Genomic DNA, 17,729 nt, shown 5'->3' on the forward strand with positions numbered 1-17,729 from the left:
AGTTTAGACCCAACATGGGTGTAAGTGGTTCTAAAGATAAAATGTAAAAAGGTATTTATAAATGTGGGTCCCTGGTGCCACAAGACAAATAGCAATAAAACATTAAGACAAATGGTAGAATAAAAAACCATTGGCAATGTCAATAGGTCTGGCTTATAGCTGAAAGTGGCTTTTACATATGTTTAGCCTATCAATAAATCATCATGCATGAACTCTGGCACTCATTCTTGCCCTCATACATCATGCTAGCCAATCGCTGACTCCTTCTTGCACTTTCCCACTTCCCAATCCATAGTAAAATTGACACACAAAATCCCATAGGCATGTGAAAAATACATTATAAGAATAAAAGTAGAAAAAAAAGTAGCAGCATGTATTTACAATATAAAATTAAACTAAAATATAGTAGTGGGTAGCCATCTTGCATTGTTATTGTACATAGTATATAATTGTTTTAATGTTCCAACGCAGCTACCACACTGCTGCCCGCCTCACACTGCTGCCCGCCTCACACTGCAGCCCGCCTCACACTGCTGTCCCCCTCACACTGCTGCACGCCACACACTGCTGCACGCTGCAGGGCACACACTGCTGCAGGGCACACACTGCTGCAGGGCACACACTGCTGCATGCCACACACTGCTGCACGCCACACACTGCTGCACGCCTCACACAGCTGCACACCAACACTGCTGCACGTCTCGCACTGCTGCACGCTGCAGGCCACACACTGCTGCACGCCACACACTGCTGCACGCCTCACACTGCTGCACGCTGCACACTGCTGCACGCTGCACACTGCTGCACGCTGCACACTGCTGCATGCTGCACACTGCTGCACGCCACACACCACTGCACGCCACACACCGCTGCATGCCTCACACTGCTGCACGCCACACACTGCTGCATGCCGCACACTGCTGCATGCCACACACTGCTGCACGACACACTGCTGCACGCCTCACACTGCTGCACCCCACACACTCATGCCTGCCTCACACTCATGCCTGCCTCACACTGCTGCACGCCACACACTGCTGTACACCACACACTGCTGCACGCTACACACTGCTGCACGCTACACACTGCTGCACGCTGCACACTGCACACTGCTGGGTGCTACACACTGCTGCATTACTCACACTGCTGCACGCTGCACACTACCGCAAAATTCACACTGCTGCATGCCTTACACTGCTGCACGCCTCACACTGCTGCACGCCACACACTGCTGCACGCCTCACACTGCTGCACGCCACACACTGCTGCACGTCACACACTGCTGCACGCCTCACACAGCTGCACGCCAACACTGCTGCACGTCTCGCACTACTGCAGGCCACACACTGCTGCACGCCACACACTGCTGCACACCACACACTGCTGCACGCCACACACTTCCGCATGCCACACCCTGCTGCATGCCTCACACTGCTGCACACTACACACTGCTGCATTACTCATACTACTGCATGCTGCACACTGCTGCACGCCTCACACTGCTGCACGCCTCACACTGCTGCATGCCTCACACCACTGCACACCTCACACTGCTGCACACTGCTGCATGCTGCACACTGCTGCATTACTCACACTGCTGCATGCCTCACACTGCTGCACGCCTCACACTGCTGCATGCCACACACTGCTGCACGCCTCACACTGCTGCACGTCACATACTGCTGCACACCACACACTGCTGCACGCCACACACTGCTGCATGCCACACCCTGCTGCATGCCTCACACTGCTGCACACTACACACTGCTGCATTACTCATACTACTGCATGCTGCACACTGCTGCCCACCTCACACTGCTGCACGCCTCACACTGCTGCATGCCTCACACCGCTGCACACCTCACACTGCTGCACACTGCACACTACTGCATGCTGCACACTGCTGCATTACTCACACTGCTGCATGCTGCACACTACCACATGACTCACACTGCCGCATGCCTCACACTGCTGCACGCCTCACACTGCTGCACACTGCTGCATGCTGCTGCATTACTCACAGCTGCATGCCACACACTGCTGCACGCCACACACTGCTGCATTACTCACACTCATGCATGCTGCACACTACCACACTACTCACACAGCTGCATGCCTCACACTGCTGCATGCCTCACACTACTGCACGCTGCAGCATTACTCACACTGCTGCACGCCACACACTGCTGCACGCCACACACTGCTGCATGCCACACACTGCTGCACGCCTCACACTGCTGCACGCTGCTGCATTACTCATACTACTGCATGCTGCACACTGCCGCACACCGCTGCCCGCCTCACACTGCTGCACGTCTCACACTGCTGCACACTGCTGCATTACTCTCACTGCTGCATGCTGCACACTACAGCACGACTCACACTGCTGCATGCCTCACACTGCTGCATGCCACACACTGCTGCACGCCTCACACTGCTGCACGCTGCTGCATTACTCATACTACTGCATGCTGCACACTGCCGCACACCTCACACTGCTGCCCGCCTCACACTGCTGCACGCCTCACACTGCTGCACACTGCTGCATTACTCTCACTGCTGCATGCTGCACACTACAGCACGACTCACACTGCTGCATGCCTCCCACTGCTGCATGCCACACACTGCTGCATGCCACACACTGCTGCACGCCTCACACTGCTGCACGCCTCACACTGCTGCACACCACCCACTGCTGCACACCACCCACTGCTGCACACCACACACTGCTGCACGCCTCACACTGCTGCACGCCTCACACTGCTGCATGCCTCACACTGCTGCACGCCTCACACTGCTCCACGCCGCACACTGCTGCACCCAACACACTGCTGCACACCACACACTTCTTCACGCCTCACACTGCTGCACGCCTCACACTGCTGCACGCAACCACATTACTCAGGGACACCACCACCTCACTTAGGGGTACCACCCCATCACTCAGGGGCATCACTCAGGGGCACCACCACATCACTCAGGGACACCACCACATCACTTAGGGACACCACCACATCACTCAGGGACACCATCACATCACTCAGGGACACCACCATATCACTCTGGGACACCACCACATCACTCTGGGACACCACCACATCACTCTGGGACACCACCACATCACTCTGGGACACCACAACAGCATCATTCAGCACCACAACAGCACTGTCCTTGCTTGCTACAAACAAGCATTGCCATAGCCAATAGGACTCGCATTAGGAAAGTGTAAGCTATTGGCTTTTTAAATAACAATGCCATTAATTTATATATTTTCAAAGCCAACACATATTAACAAAAATTGTCATTTACAATACCAATAGCTCACACTTTCCTAATGTTAGACCGATTGCATTGCAAATGCTTGTTATTGACGCAATGTGCTTTAAAAATGAGTAATACTTGCCTCCCAAGACATTCTTCTAACTTTGGGTGCTTGGAATAGTCACTCTTGTAGGTCTAAGATGGTTAGTAGCTGTGTTAGTCCAGTCATTGGCGGTGCAGGCAGGGGCAATGGGAAGTGCAAGCTGCAGTGGCCTCCTGATGAGGGCCCTGCACTTATTTATTTACAAATTCTGTGCAGGTTCCAATGCTCATGCAGGTTTAGATTTTAATTTATTTTATTTTGTGCTCTCGCTCTCAAATTGTTTGAAAAATAAGTTTATTTACTTACTGTGACAAGGCGTAAACAGTTATCGCTAAAAGCAGTGCCATGGTTCTGGTATGTGTGGCTGGGGAGTCCTTTATGACAGACGGACTTTCATTGGCTGCTGACCATGAACCTGAAAGGTCAAGGTCAGGCAGTACCAATGCAATGTCGCTGAGAACTCAGAGGAGGGAAGAAGGGGGAGTCGATGGATCCCAGTGAAGCCTTGTCACAGGTGGTCCAAACCAACTCACAAAACACAGCAAGCGATGTCCTGCATTTGATGCAAATGAAGATGCAAAGGAGAATTAAAATGAGCTCTACATTTGCCACTGTGTCTATGGCGCCAGAGAGCTTGGTTTCCAGAGGTTCAGGAGGGCATGGTACCAGAATATTGTGGCCCAAGCATTGTCTGACAAAATAGTGTCCTAAATATCGTATACAAAAATATTGCCTCATTGAAGTAATTTTTAGAGAGACTATACCCAATGGAGCGACAGTTTTGTAAACGATATTTAAGCCACAATATTTCTGTCAAACGATACTTGTCACAATTCTGACATGCAGCCCTGTTGGGGACGTCACTCACGTCTCCACAGATGTCCGGGGCAGCAATCCGAGCTTTTGTGGTGGCAATGAAGAGGAAGCTGATGGTTAGCTTTTTTCAAATGGAACAACATTCAAACAAACTTTGACGATGCCAATCATGTTGGGGTTTGTATAGAGTAAATGTCTGTAGAAATTAAACAACCTCGTACAGCAGTAACAGTCTAGCCAGACAGCAGCAGTGCAAGCTGCCCAAGAGACACACAGAACAGGTGCAGCAAAGTACTCATCAGTAACAATGTAAACACACAAATGTACCCCCATCTTCCCACCCTTTGTAGAATACAATGCACAAAAGGATGTAAGGGATCTGCAACTACTGAGTGCAGTGCAAAAGCAATTTGTGAACACAGGAAGAGAGGTACTGGGATTAGCAGATAAAATGGTCATACAAGTATGCAACGTTCTGCACTTTTTTCTGAAAGCATAGCTCAGTGAGTTGAACACTCTGTTGAAATGTGCAGGTTATAAGTTGAAATCCTGCTCAACTTCCAACTTTTGAGCATGGGCGTCCGCAGACATTTTTCCAGGGGGGGGCAAAATGTTAACGTCATCACCATCCTCCGACATGATGTGTGCCAGGTGGGGCACAAGAAACACTGGGGCGCAGAACTGGGATAGACTCAATTAAATGCCAGGAATCCAGGACATGTGACTGACCCTGCCACAGGCCAACAAACACCACCTGTAGGGAAAACGCTAAACTTTCTGACAAGGTGCTTTATCTCTATCTGCTAGGTGTGCAGACTTCCGGGTCCTCGATCCAACACCAATCAAGGCTGTCTTCAGCACAATTCGATTTTTATCAGAATACTTTAAAGCAGCCTATGATTAAAGCACCAGATTAAATATACAGTATGCAAAGTGTATGTTAGGGATTATTTGTAGCACACATATTTACCAATATTGGCTTCTTGGTGCTAGAATTCATGATAACTTTTATCCAAAGTTAAAGCACAACGTCAAAGTTAGTAATAAATAATGCATCAATCACACACCCGAGTGATGCGCCAATGGGTGCTCCTTTTACTAGAATTCCCCGCGCATTGCTACATTTTATACACATTCAATTAATTTATACAAAATAAAATGTACAGGTCCAAATGTTAGCTATATTTTTGGAAAAAAACGTAGAGTCCCTTTACGTGTAGTCAATGTCAAACTGACAACGTACCCACGTTTAGGGATACACTAATGGCCAACTCCCTTATGCAGAAGCCATGCACCGTAAATGTGAGGTACATGCGGCGCCCGCAGCGGCGGCACATCACAGGCCCAGGGATGCTGAGTCTTACACAGTGTTCGAAGTGGGGGGAAAAAATAGGGGAACCGTGGGCGAAGAATCAAAGGGCGGGAATAACCCAAGGATTGGATCTGTGGGTGGAGCCAGAGGTGTGGCCAGAATGCGCAGACATCCCAATTTTTAGTATTTGTTTGGCATTTCACTGCCCAGTTTACTCTACCAATGGATACACGTGCTTATTTAAGGTTATAATGAGTTATTGACATTAAAATATATTCACAAAGTGGGATATGCTTCTAATCACAGAATGTACCAAATACGATAAAATGTGGAAACACAAGCCATTTGTCTCCGAGCCATGGAGTTTCTGTCATCAGCACTACTCCCTTTTTCCACAACAGCAGTTCAAACATGAATGGCAAAATATCCTAGTTTGTAAATGTTTTCTCTAAAATTATGGCTGTGCCATATTTGCATCATAATGCAAGATCTGCTGCATGTTCTGACCATTTAAACTAATAAATTGTTTGTAGCTCAAACATATCAAAAGTTAATATAAAATGTGACTTGTGTTGCTGCGGAGTGGATGGATGGCCTATTGTAAAGGTTGACTGATCACCTTTCTCACTGCTGCGTTTGTATGTTGCACTGGTACTAATAAGGGAAAATCTTTCCAGAGACTCTTAGCATGTGTACACACGTCAAAATAATAAAATATCTGAAAATATACTGCATTACACTGCAGCCTTTTTTTTAATGCATAATTTAGTCAACACTATGGCATTATGTTGTCATCCTTTGCTGCATAATTATTTCCAGTGGCCCCACAGCAGGCAGCACATGTTAAAAGTGCTTGTGAATGAATCCGGGTGACTGTAAGTTGCAGCTACTGCTGCTGAAACAAGGCCAATGAAGGTACCTATGGGTGAGGCAGACTGGCCTCAAGGGCAGGGCCAGCCATAGCACTGGTGGTGTCCTGTGCATTAATGTTTGTTAGTGCCCTCCAATGACCACCTCTGCCATGGATTCCCTCGCTACCACCATTTAACTGTGACCCCCAAGTTTCCATGACCACTCTCTCTCAGATGCATTTAATTTGATTTACAGCGCCACTCATACCATTGTAGGGTGTCAGAGCACTTTACATCAAACACATTACACAGAGACAACCAATATGTGTGTAAATCATTGTATAGAAAAGGTTACATAAGACTAAGGACTACAAGGTGTAGGAGTCACATGACAACCATACTAGTAGCCCGTATAGTTTTATAGTGATTGGTCTGGAGAAACACAATACCCGGAATTTAAAACGTAATACCATGGTTGGGGGTTCTCCTTAATAATCAGAATTGATTTCTGTCCAAAAGAACACTTTTTGGGACATTAGGATAATCAAAGACTGAGGGGTGGAGGTGGGGGGGAACATAACGTGGAGAAGTGTGGCTCAGGGGTTAGAGGCGGCAGACCCGGAATCTGAGATCGGTCCTGGACCAGGGTTCATTTCCCCGCCCCGGCGGGTCTTGGGCTAAAAATTCCACGGACTCGATAATTCTCGTCCCGGTGCCTCCTCGACTCACGGGTTCACACTCTGCGACTCTGGGCAATAGCTTGCTTAATCTCCACAACGGCCCCTCGCGGCGGGATGCCTGACTTTCACCCTGTGGTCACCCTGTCGGGGCTTCTCACAGGGGAATACCAGGACGGGTTCCCTAGGCAAGCGCCAGGATGCCCTTTGTGGTGACAGGTTGCGCTATATAAGTATACCTACATTTACATTTACATAACGCTTTAATTTATAGCTTGCAGTTTGTATGCAGCTCTTAGATGACAGTTAATAGCTCACTGTTCTAAGTTAGGATTTTAACTTATAAACTGCAAGTAACAAAAGGATCTCCCTGACAAAAGCAGTAGCCCACTGACCTATTTACATTATGTGCACTTTGTGATCTGCATGGCGCATGTTCTTTGCAGCCGGTACATTAACCCTCTGAGCTACCTTTCCATGAGTCAAAACTTCCACTAGACACAATTATGATCTCTCTCTAGGAAGAACATTAATCACCAGAGTCATGATGACATTTTTATTGTTAATGAAAATTGCTGGAGGCCAGGAAGGAGGCAGCAAGCGTTTTTAAAACCATAATATACCTGCAAACATGATGCCTCCACCTAAAGTCAGCAGCCAGTGCGGTCACACTGGTTGCACCGCCCTAGAGCTGGCCCTTCTCAAGGGTCCTGTGACCTCAGTGACAGGGTCACTGTTGCTCTAGGGTGTGCTGCTTCATAGGCCTGCCCGCAAGACTGGAGGTGAACTTCAGTATGGATAGTGGTGGACAAGCCTTGAAGGTTAACCTACACTTGTCATGCTAGGGTCCACCTGCTGGTGCGAAGACACCAGGACTTCTAAGGTGTTGCGAAGCCTTCTAAGGTCTAGCATGTGATTGTGCTCTCTCAGGAGAGTGGTCTGGTGGACTGGTTATTAAGGCTAAACCTGGTTCCCAGTTCCAAATTCAGCAGCTCTGACCATAGTGCCACATCCTCTCCCCCACTGAACACCGTACTGCCCCACTGAGAAAAACTCTCAGTCTTCAACTACAACCCAATTGTTGCCCTCTATAAACACCTGGATGCGGCTCAATTTAAATTACGCACTAGACAATATGCGGCCTGCAAAAAAAAAAGTAACAACATCTTGGAAAAAGCAAACACTTATAGGGAATGCAAAATTTAGCAAACCATGGGAAATGTAAGCAGGAACAACATGGTTACCTTAATGCTTTTGCACTCACTATTCAGAAATCAGTGAGTGCTTTTTCCTGAAAAGTTAAGGACACGAGTACAGGGCCCTGAATGGACCCATTTCAATGGCCATTACAAAACGTAAGCAGTATGGTAAAAAGACCACATCCCTGGACGCAGAGCCGCAGCACACATTTTGTTTTCCAATCCACACATTGTAGTACCTCCAGGATTGGTGCACTAGTTCCAAGTCCAGGGAAAACAAAGACAAGAAAACAAAAATAGCGCTTCACTGGCAAACTCTGTAAAAGTGGCGCTAATGTGTTTCAGTGTGAATACAATCAGTTTGGCCAGTTTACTACCACTCTGTCTTACTTTATTTAGTTATTTATATATTTTTAGCCTTTTATTCCCAATGCTGCACTTTGGAATTAAAATGTCAGAAAAATATGACATTTCCAGCAAAAGCGTCTTTCTTATTTGGATCCATTTCACAGGGAAGCAAATAAAAGAAAGGAGAGGAAAGAGAGTGAGAACACCGTCTTGAAGTCACATATTTCATGGCCGTCCACGGGAGGGGGGGGGGGCAAGCACCCCTCCTTGCCCCCCCCCCCCCCCCCCCCTGCGGACGCCCACGCTTTTGAGGTCACTAAGCTGAGGACAAGTACAACACTTAGGGCCGGTCCTGCCCAGATTTACAAAACTGCCATGCAATGCAGCACAACAACCAAAGTTGCTGCGCTTTGTGACAGGTAGAGAACAAGAAAGCGCTATTTCTACAGAGATATGGCACCATTCTGCTTTCTCCCTAGCGCAGGCGCAAAATTAGACTGACAAGCGCCACGCACCCTCCATTGCACCATAGTACAAAAGTGCCTACGTGATTTTAGCAAAGGTTTTGTATTGAAGGGGTACCCTTCCAGTACAAAATATTATGGGATTTATTACAATCCCCTTGCGCTGCCGGCGTGTTACTTTTTGAGACGCACTGGTGGCGCATTTTGTTGCCCCATATTTACTAGGACATGAAAAGCCACCCTGCGTTCCTTTTCCTGCCCTCGTAAATATAGCCCTTTTACACGCAGCTCTTTGCGTGAAAGGGGCGTTCCATGGCTATTGCTGTGGGGGTTCCCACATAACACCCATGGAACCTGACACATTCGCAGATTTACGAGAAATCGTAAACCTGGGAATGCGTCTGAATGCTTCCTGCACATAAAAAATCATTTTTTTTAAAAAGACGTTTTTTTACTTCTATGTGTGCTGCATTAACAATCATTCCTCTCAACGCAGACATTTTTGGACTATGGTGCAAGGGTGCCTGCGTCGGCACATGGCAGCAAATTGTGCGGAGGGCAGGGGAGATCAAAGGGATCTGTCCTATCGTTGTAGATTTGACGCATCCCTGTGCTTTGGAATTAACGCAGCGTGGCACAGCCAAATGGCTTGCTGCACCGCGCTGAGTTAATTCCTTGTAAATGATGCCATAGGCTTAGACTGGCTTTAATGCTTTTCCAATTTTTAATGTGTGCTACACACTGCAGCGCACATGCAAAGTAGGAAAAGTTAGGAGAACTGAAAGCATTTCTCCTTTTTAAAGCCTGCTTCAAAGTGGTGTTAACTATTGATGCAAACCCATCTACTATTGTTAGAAGATTGTGTTTGTGCCAAAAAACCATGGGTGGTTACTTGGGTACACCCATGTACCACCCATGGAACACCCCCTTAACTCAGAGTAACTCAAAAGAGTGCTTTGTGCTACTTTGCATTACTTTCAGGCAACTTTCCATCCAAAACAAATGTATAACACACCATCCTGTCTACCTTATTAAAAGGACACAAGGCGGGCAGGATATCCGTCACTTGGTATGGAGTACCCATATGCCAAACTATAAATCAAGCCCTAAGAAATTACTAAGGTGGAGTATATGAAGCACTATGGATATATATTTGTATTATTCTTACGTGGATGCCTCATCTCGAGAATTTGTTGCAAGCTTTAGAGACCAACTCTAACTATTACTTTGTGGTAGTCTCTTCTGATGTGTTATTCCTAGTTCTGAGTGGCAGAAGAGCACCTTATAAGTCACCTCTAGCATATAATGTCACCATTTGAATGCTGCCTCTGGCATTTGTGTCTGCAGTTGGAAACCTCATCTGGAGTAATGTCAGGCGCTGGTCGCCCCCTCTGGCATTCCAGACTTTAGTCTGCCAGGTAACCCTCTCAACTATGATCAGAGGGAAGACAGACTTTGTTGGTTCTGCAAGGTCATAGTAATGGCAGTATGCACACCTGACTAATCACATCACTTATTGTGATGAGGTCTGGAGGCCACCTCTGTGGCTTTGTGTCCAGTTCTGGGGGTATCTTTGGAGTTCTGTGTCCATTTCTTAAGTCCACCTCTGTTGAGCTGTGCCTGTTTCTGAAGGTGTCCCTCTGTTAGGTGATTGGGTGGTAAATGTGTGGTAAATGGATGGTGGGCGGTAAATGGATGACAAACATATAGGGATGGGGGTGGAACGATTTGAAGAGCTGAATGGATGGTAATTAGTGAATAGACACCGAATGGTTAATGGACAGTGAATGGTGAGCTGATGAGGAATAAATGGTGGTTAGTGATGGTGTAACAGTTACTAATTGATGAAAAATTATCAATGGATATTTATTGGATAATGGATGGTCAATAAACAATGAACTAATAATCAACTGATGGGTTTAAGAGGATGGAAGGTGTTCTATGCAGTAAGAGATACATGTGGGGCACAATGGATTTGCGCCTAGAATGGGGACCTGGTTATTGTGTGTCCACATTTTATTCCCCATTCCAGTGACAAATGTTTAGAATAATAGGATACAAATGTAGAGAAATTGGCCAGAAACGCTACCTCCCGCCATACGGTATCCTCTGTGTGGTTACAGATCTTGGTGCAGCCAGTTTAAGTCAGTAGTTTAGCTGCCTTCTTTCCAGGATAGCCACTATACTGTTATTAAACTCTTTGGGGGAGATTCATGGATGTTTTTGAGACTGTAGGACACGTGTGTTTTTTATGTATGTGCGAATGAATGAGTATGAATTTGTTTGTGAGTATGAGTGGGTTTTAGATTGAGTGTTGCGCCTCGGTTTTTCTTGATTACATTGTAATTTTATCAATTGTTTATGAATTATGGGGCATATTACCAACAACTAGCGATAATTATCGCTATGTTGGCTTAGCGGGAATATTCCTATTGCCGCCCTTCACCTGTTTTTATCGCTGAGATACCTTGCTATTATCAAGGTTTATCTCAGAAGCGATAAAAAACGGGCGAAATGCGTGAATATCGCTGTCAATACAGCGATATTCAGGCATTACCGTGACATTGCTCTTAGCCATGTCAACCACCACTCATTGGATAACATGGCTAAGAACTGGTCAGGGAAGGCATTAGCTTTTGTAGATATTCGCGCTTAGCGCGAATATTTCCAAAACTACGCCTGTGTTGATCATAGGCGATAGCGATTGCAGGCACTGTTTTCAGTCGCTGATATTTTGGCACGCCCACTTTGCATGTCATTAGCGATTATTATCGCTGACATGCAAAGCGGGTCCCAAAATGCCCGCTACGCCTACAAGCTGTCGCTAACTGGTGTTAGCGACAGCTTGGTAATAGGGCGATCAAATTATCGCCGCTTTAGCGGGAAAAAGCCCCGCTAAAGCGGCGATAATGGCCCTTGGTAATATGCCCCTATGTCTTTTGCTATCTTGAGCATTGTTACGATAAATTTGATATAATTAGTTCAAAAAATATGGTTTAAGTTTGTTAGTGCCCTGCAATATGCCTGGCCCCTTCTTTCTTGTTGATTACGTGTTATTTCACCTGCCTATGTATTTGCTCAAGGCCCCCATCTGTGTGATTTTTCCCTATCTTTGGAAAAGTAACACAAACCCATCACAAAGCATTTGAAAGTCTGGCCCCAATGTCTGCGACACATGTATAATCTCGGATAATTCTCTACTTCAGGCCTTCCGACCTGCATTCCAGATCACACCACAAAATTGTTATGAAATAATGTCACACACGATCTGTTGGTCCTGAGTACATAAATATTGCAATTTATTATAGATCTCTTCTGCTCTATAGATTTCTGCTAAAGTAGGCACATCATTCCCAATGGGGAAAATATAGTTTGTATTCACTTCCGAGTTCTGTACAGTAAGATAAATACTATGAGTACAACAAGTGCAACTTTTCCTCGTGTTGAGTCTATTCTTGGTCCCTGCCATCTTCCGGTCTTGTCCATGTCGTCAGCGGCACGAGGCGATCGTGTCCATGTTCAGGAAACGCACGTGCATCGTGGTCTCGATATCGATTCCTTCCCAGATCTGAAAAGGAGTGGGACACGCACAGTAGTCAGAGGATGACGTCATAAAGAACAACCCAAGTTTCCCCAAGGCAATACCTCGGCCACCCAGTTATTAATGTGCGTTGTTGTACACCGATGTGCTGCTGTTTCACACACAGTCACGCCCAGACTTAATATAATTTGGCACGGGTGTTCACCGAAGGAAAGTGGTGGAAATGGCTACCTCTGCCACCTGTGCTATGTAAAATATATTTTGCAGTGAAAAGTTGATGTGAGCACAGAACAAAACGGGTTTGTTTCGCGGAGCGCAGACCCAATTATTTACGCAAATTGGGACGTAACAGTATACCTGCCAACTCACACGGTGCCACCGTGTGACACAAGATATCGGCTCCCATCCCACGGCAGGCCCAGTTCTAGGCCCAGTTCTAGCGGGTGGGCAAGGCCCACCCAAACATGACCTATGGCCCTCCCAGTCGGCAGAAAAGGCCAAGGTATCCGCCAAACATTGTGATGCTTTTTCACTTTGTTTACATTAATTATCAATCTGGAGTAGCGTTGTCACCTTTCCAAAAGAAAATACCGGCTATTTGTTGTCGTTTTAAGAGTGTGCACAGGCATGGACATGATACTAAATAGAACTATGAATAAAATTGTATGTATACATTTGTACTATGCCTTTTCTGACTGTTTTGTACTATGTTTAATAGTCAGAAATCTTTGCAGTTCTAGAATCCATTTAAAGGAAAATGCTACTTACCAGTATGCATCTGTTCTTGGCATGTAGAGCTGCAGAGTAGTACACTGTGAATTAGATAGCCACCTGGTGTTGGACTCGGATGATTGCAGGTTGTTGTCTTCTTGGAAGAAGTCTTTGCTAGTCCCGATAGGTGACTCCTCTCTTGGACAATACTGCGCATGGGCATTGGCTCCATTCTCAGATTGTTTTTCGCCATGATGGGAAATGATGGAGTCAGTAGAAGTAAAGAAAAGAAGGATGTCAATGCGTATGCATCTAAGTAAGATGAGAACTGGAACGGATACAAGTCCCGGGGAGGCGGGAGGGCGTGTACTACTCTGCAGCTCTACATGCCAAGAACAGGTGCATACTGGTAAGTAGCATTTTGCGTTCGAGGCATATGAGCTGCAGATAGTACACTGTGCATCGATTGTGCAGCAGTATCCCCTCTAGCAGTGGTCACCTGTATCCGTTGCAGTAGTTTGAAAGAGGGTTCTAAGGACAGCTTGGCCTACCGCAGCTTGCTGCTTGGCTTGCACATCAACACAATAGTGTTTAGTGAAGGTGTGTGGTGTAGACCATGTTGCTGCCTTGCATATGTCCTCTAGTGGTATATTTCCTAAGAAAGTCATAGAGGCTCCTATTTTGCGAGTGGAGTGCGCTCTAGGAGGAACTGTTAGTGTACGTTTAGCTTTTATATAGCATATTTGTATACACTTTACAATCCACCGTGCAATCCCGCCTTTGGGGATGGGGTTGCCTTTGTGCGGAGGAGAGAAAGCAACAAACAGTTGTTTAGTTTTTGGAATTGATTTAGTCCTGTCGGTGTAGTAGAGTAGAGGTCTTTTAACATCTAGGGTGTGTAAAGCCCTTTCTGCTACTGAGTCTGGGTTTTGGAAAAACACAGGTAGCTCGACAGGCTGATTGAGGTGAAAAGGAGTGACGACTTTTGGGAGAAATTTTGGATTAGGCCTAAGAACCACTTTGTTGGGATGTATCTGTAAAAATGGTTCTTGTATAGTGAAAGCTTGTATTTCACTTACTCTTCTGAGAGAGGTGATAGCAACAAGGAAAGCAGTTTTCCATGTTAGGAATTGCAGCTCGCACCTATGTAGGGGCTCGAAAGGGGGTCCCATAAGTCTGGTAAGGACAAGATTTAGGTTCCACACAGGATAAGGAGGCAACCTGGGTGGGATTATCCTTTTTAAGCCTTCCATGAACGCATTAATCACGGGAACTCTGAAGAGAGACAGATGTTGTCTGTTCTGCAAATAAGCTGCAATTGCTGCAATGTGCAGGCGTATGGAAGAATATGCCAAATTAGATCTTTGAAGATGTAGAAGGTAACAAATGATATTCTGGATGGAAGCATCCAGGGGTCAATTTGATTATTCGTGCAATAAATTGCGAATCTCTTCCATTTAGCAGCGTAACACGCTCTGGAAGTGGGTTTCCTGGCTTCTTTAATAATGGCCATACAGTCTGGTGGTAGGTTTAAGTAACCAAACTCTAGGACTTCAGGAGCCAGATCGCTAGATTCAGTTGGTGCAGGTCTGGGTGCCTGATTTCGCCATGGTTCTGTGTTAACAGAGATGGAGTGAGCCGCAGCTTTTGGTGTGGAACTAGAGATAGTTCCAACAGCGTGGGGAACCACGGTTGGCGTGCCCATGTGGGAGCTACAAGGATTAGTTTGAGAGACTGTTGTCTGAGCTTGAGCACCACTAATGGAATTAGTGGGAGAGGCGCAAAAGCGTACGCAAATCTGCCTGACCAGTTCACCCATATTGCATTGCCTTCGGACAGTGGGTGTGGAAACCTGGCGGCGAAGGCTGGGCATTTTGTGTTTTTGTGGGTGGTGAACAGGTCTATGTGTGGATGACCCCACTGTTGGAAGAATGGCTGAAGAAATTGTGGATGCAATTCCCATTTGTGAATCTGTTGTGACTGTCGACTCAAAAGATCTGCTATCTGATTGTGAACTCCTGGAAGGTGTTCTGCTAACAGATGTATGTTTTGAGGAATGGCCCATCTCCAAATGTCTTGTGCAAGCTGGGGCAGTTGCAGAGAGTGTGTCCCCCACTGTTTTTGAATGTAGTACATGGCTGTCATATTGTCCGTCCGGATGAGGACAGCCTTGCCTTGCACATGAAGTTGGAAGGACTTGAGTGCTAGGAATATTGCTAGCAGCTCGAGATGGTTGATATGGAGTAGCCGCTGTTGAGCGGTCCATTGACCCCGAGTGGTATGTCGTAGGAGATGGGCTCCCCATCCTGTGAGGGATGCGTCTGTTGTGAGCACTACTTGTGGAACTGGCTGTAGGAACGGCCACCCCTTTGTCAGGTTTTTGGTGTTCTACCACTGCAGAGAGCGATGTGTGCAGCTTTCCACCAACACCAGGTCTGTTAATTGACAGTGAGCTTGGTTCCACTGCCGTGCTAGACACTCTTGTAGCAGACGCATTTGCAATCTTGCATGTGGAACTATGAAGATGCAAGATGCCATCATGCCTATGAGTTTCATGAACACTCTGGCTGGGAGAGATTGTTGGTGTTAGCAACTAAGTTTTGAATGCTCTGTATCCTGGCTGGACTGGGATAAGCTAGAGCTGTAGACATGTCTACTGTATCCCCTAGATACTGGGGTACGTGCGAAGGCTCTAGGTGCGACTTGGTGTAATTTATTGTAAACCCTAGGTTGTGCAGCATCTGCATCGTTTGGTGTGTGTGTGCAACGCACTGGCTGGCCGATTTGGCTTTTATGAGCCAATCGTCTAGATAAGGGAAGACATGGATCTGTTGTCTTCTCAGATGTGCTGCTACAACTGCTAGGCACTTCGTGAATACTCTTTGTATCGTTGTCACACCAAATGGAAGGACCGTGAACTGATAGTGTTGTCCTTCCAGTACAAACCGTAGGTATTTCTTGTGAGCAGGATGTATAGGGATGTGAAAGTAGGCGTCTTTCAGATCTAGTGTAGCAAGGAAATCTTCCTGTTGCAGCAGTGGAAGCACTTGTTGCAGAGTGATCATATGAAAACGATCTGATTGTATGTAATGGTTGAGGGGCCTGAGGTCTAGAATCGGTCTCAAGGTCCCGCCTTTTTTGGAAATTAGAAAGTACAACGAGTAAACCCCGTCCCTTGTTCCTGTAAAGGAACTATCTGAATTGCACCCTTTTGCAGAAGGGATAGAACCTCCTGCCGGAGCAGAGCTAGATGATCAGTAGACATTGGACGCTGTCTGGGAGGGATGTGTGGAGGGGTTGCTGTAAGTTCTAGGCAGTAGCCATGTTGAATAATCTGTCTTACCCACTTGTCTGTTGTAATGGAGTTCCAGACAGGCAGGAACTATGTTAGTCTGCCCCCTACAGGAGAGGAATTCTGCGGAGGGAGCGCAGGGAAGTCATTGCTTAGGGGCGGAAGAGGCTTGAGTGTTGTTATTACCTCTACCTCTGCCCTTGGTATTATTGCCTCTGTATCCTCCTCTGTAGTAACTCTTGTTAGAGGAGGTTTGTGTCTTGAAAGACGTGTTATTGTCTGTTCCAGTTTGTTTGGAGCCGCCTCTGTAAAAGGAGCGACGAAAGAAGCCTCGAGCTGGGGTAGACTGTAAGGCCCCCATAGACTTGTGTCTTTTTTCATTTTTTCGAGGGTATTGTCTACCTCCGGACCAAATAACTGGTTTTGGTTAAAAGGCTGCTTCAAAATGGTGGTTTGTACTTCCTGTTTGAACCCCGAAATGCGTAGCCACGCATGTCTCCTAATGACGACACTGGTATTAATAGCTCTAGATGCTGTGTCTGCGGCATCTAGTGCTCATTTGATGGAAGCGTTAGATATTAACTTGCCTTCCTGTATGAGGTCAGTAGCTTGATCTTTGTACTGATCTGGGAGGTGTTCAAGCAATTTCTCCAATTGGTCGTAGTGAGCCCTATCATAACGGGAGAGGAGGGCTTGCGTATTAGCTATGCGCCATATATTGGAAGCCTGTGCAGCTATTCTCTTGCCTGACGCATCAATAATCTTGGATTCTTTGTCAGGCGGGGGTGCTTCACCAGAAGTCTGAGAATTGGCCCTTTTACGTGCGTTGGACACCACTAATGAGTCTAGTGGTAGGTGTCCTTTAATATAGACTGGGTCTGAGGGTGCAGGTCTATATTTCTTTTTAATTCTGGGGTTTAAAATTCTGGTACGCACAGGATCTTTAAAGACCTCAGTAGCATGCTTAACCACCCCTTTGATCATGGGAAGAATTTGAGCGGATCTCTGAGACTGCTCAAAAGTATCTAAGAGAAAATCTTCCTCAATGGCCTCAGAATGCCTGGGACACCATGGTATTTAGCAGCTCTGTTGATCAGCTGGCCAAACCCAATATTATCGTCAGGAGGAGAAGGTTTAGATGGGTATGAGGGTGC

General features: G+C 46.5%; 1 protein-coding gene across 1 annotated transcript in view; it reads right to left on the reverse strand.

The window, feature by feature from the left end:
* Nucleotides 1–12,306: 12,306 nt before the first annotated feature.
* Nucleotides 12,307–17,729, reverse strand: part of TESC (tescalcin) — a 269,377-nt gene continuing 263,954 nt past the window's right edge. Inside the window, exon 8 of the mRNA XM_086943266.1 lies at nt 12,307–12,599. Coding sequence (XP_086799392.1) covers nt 12,522–12,599 — 78 coding nt within the window. The 3' untranslated portion in view covers nt 12,307–12,521. The remainder of the gene's footprint in view (nt 12,600–17,729) is intronic.

The sequence above is a fragment of the Lissotriton vulgaris genome, chromosome 11 (assembly GCF_964263255.1).
Source record: "Lissotriton vulgaris chromosome 11, aLisVul1.2, whole genome shotgun sequence".
Lineage (NCBI taxonomy): Eukaryota > Metazoa > Chordata > Amphibia > Caudata > Salamandridae > Lissotriton > Lissotriton vulgaris.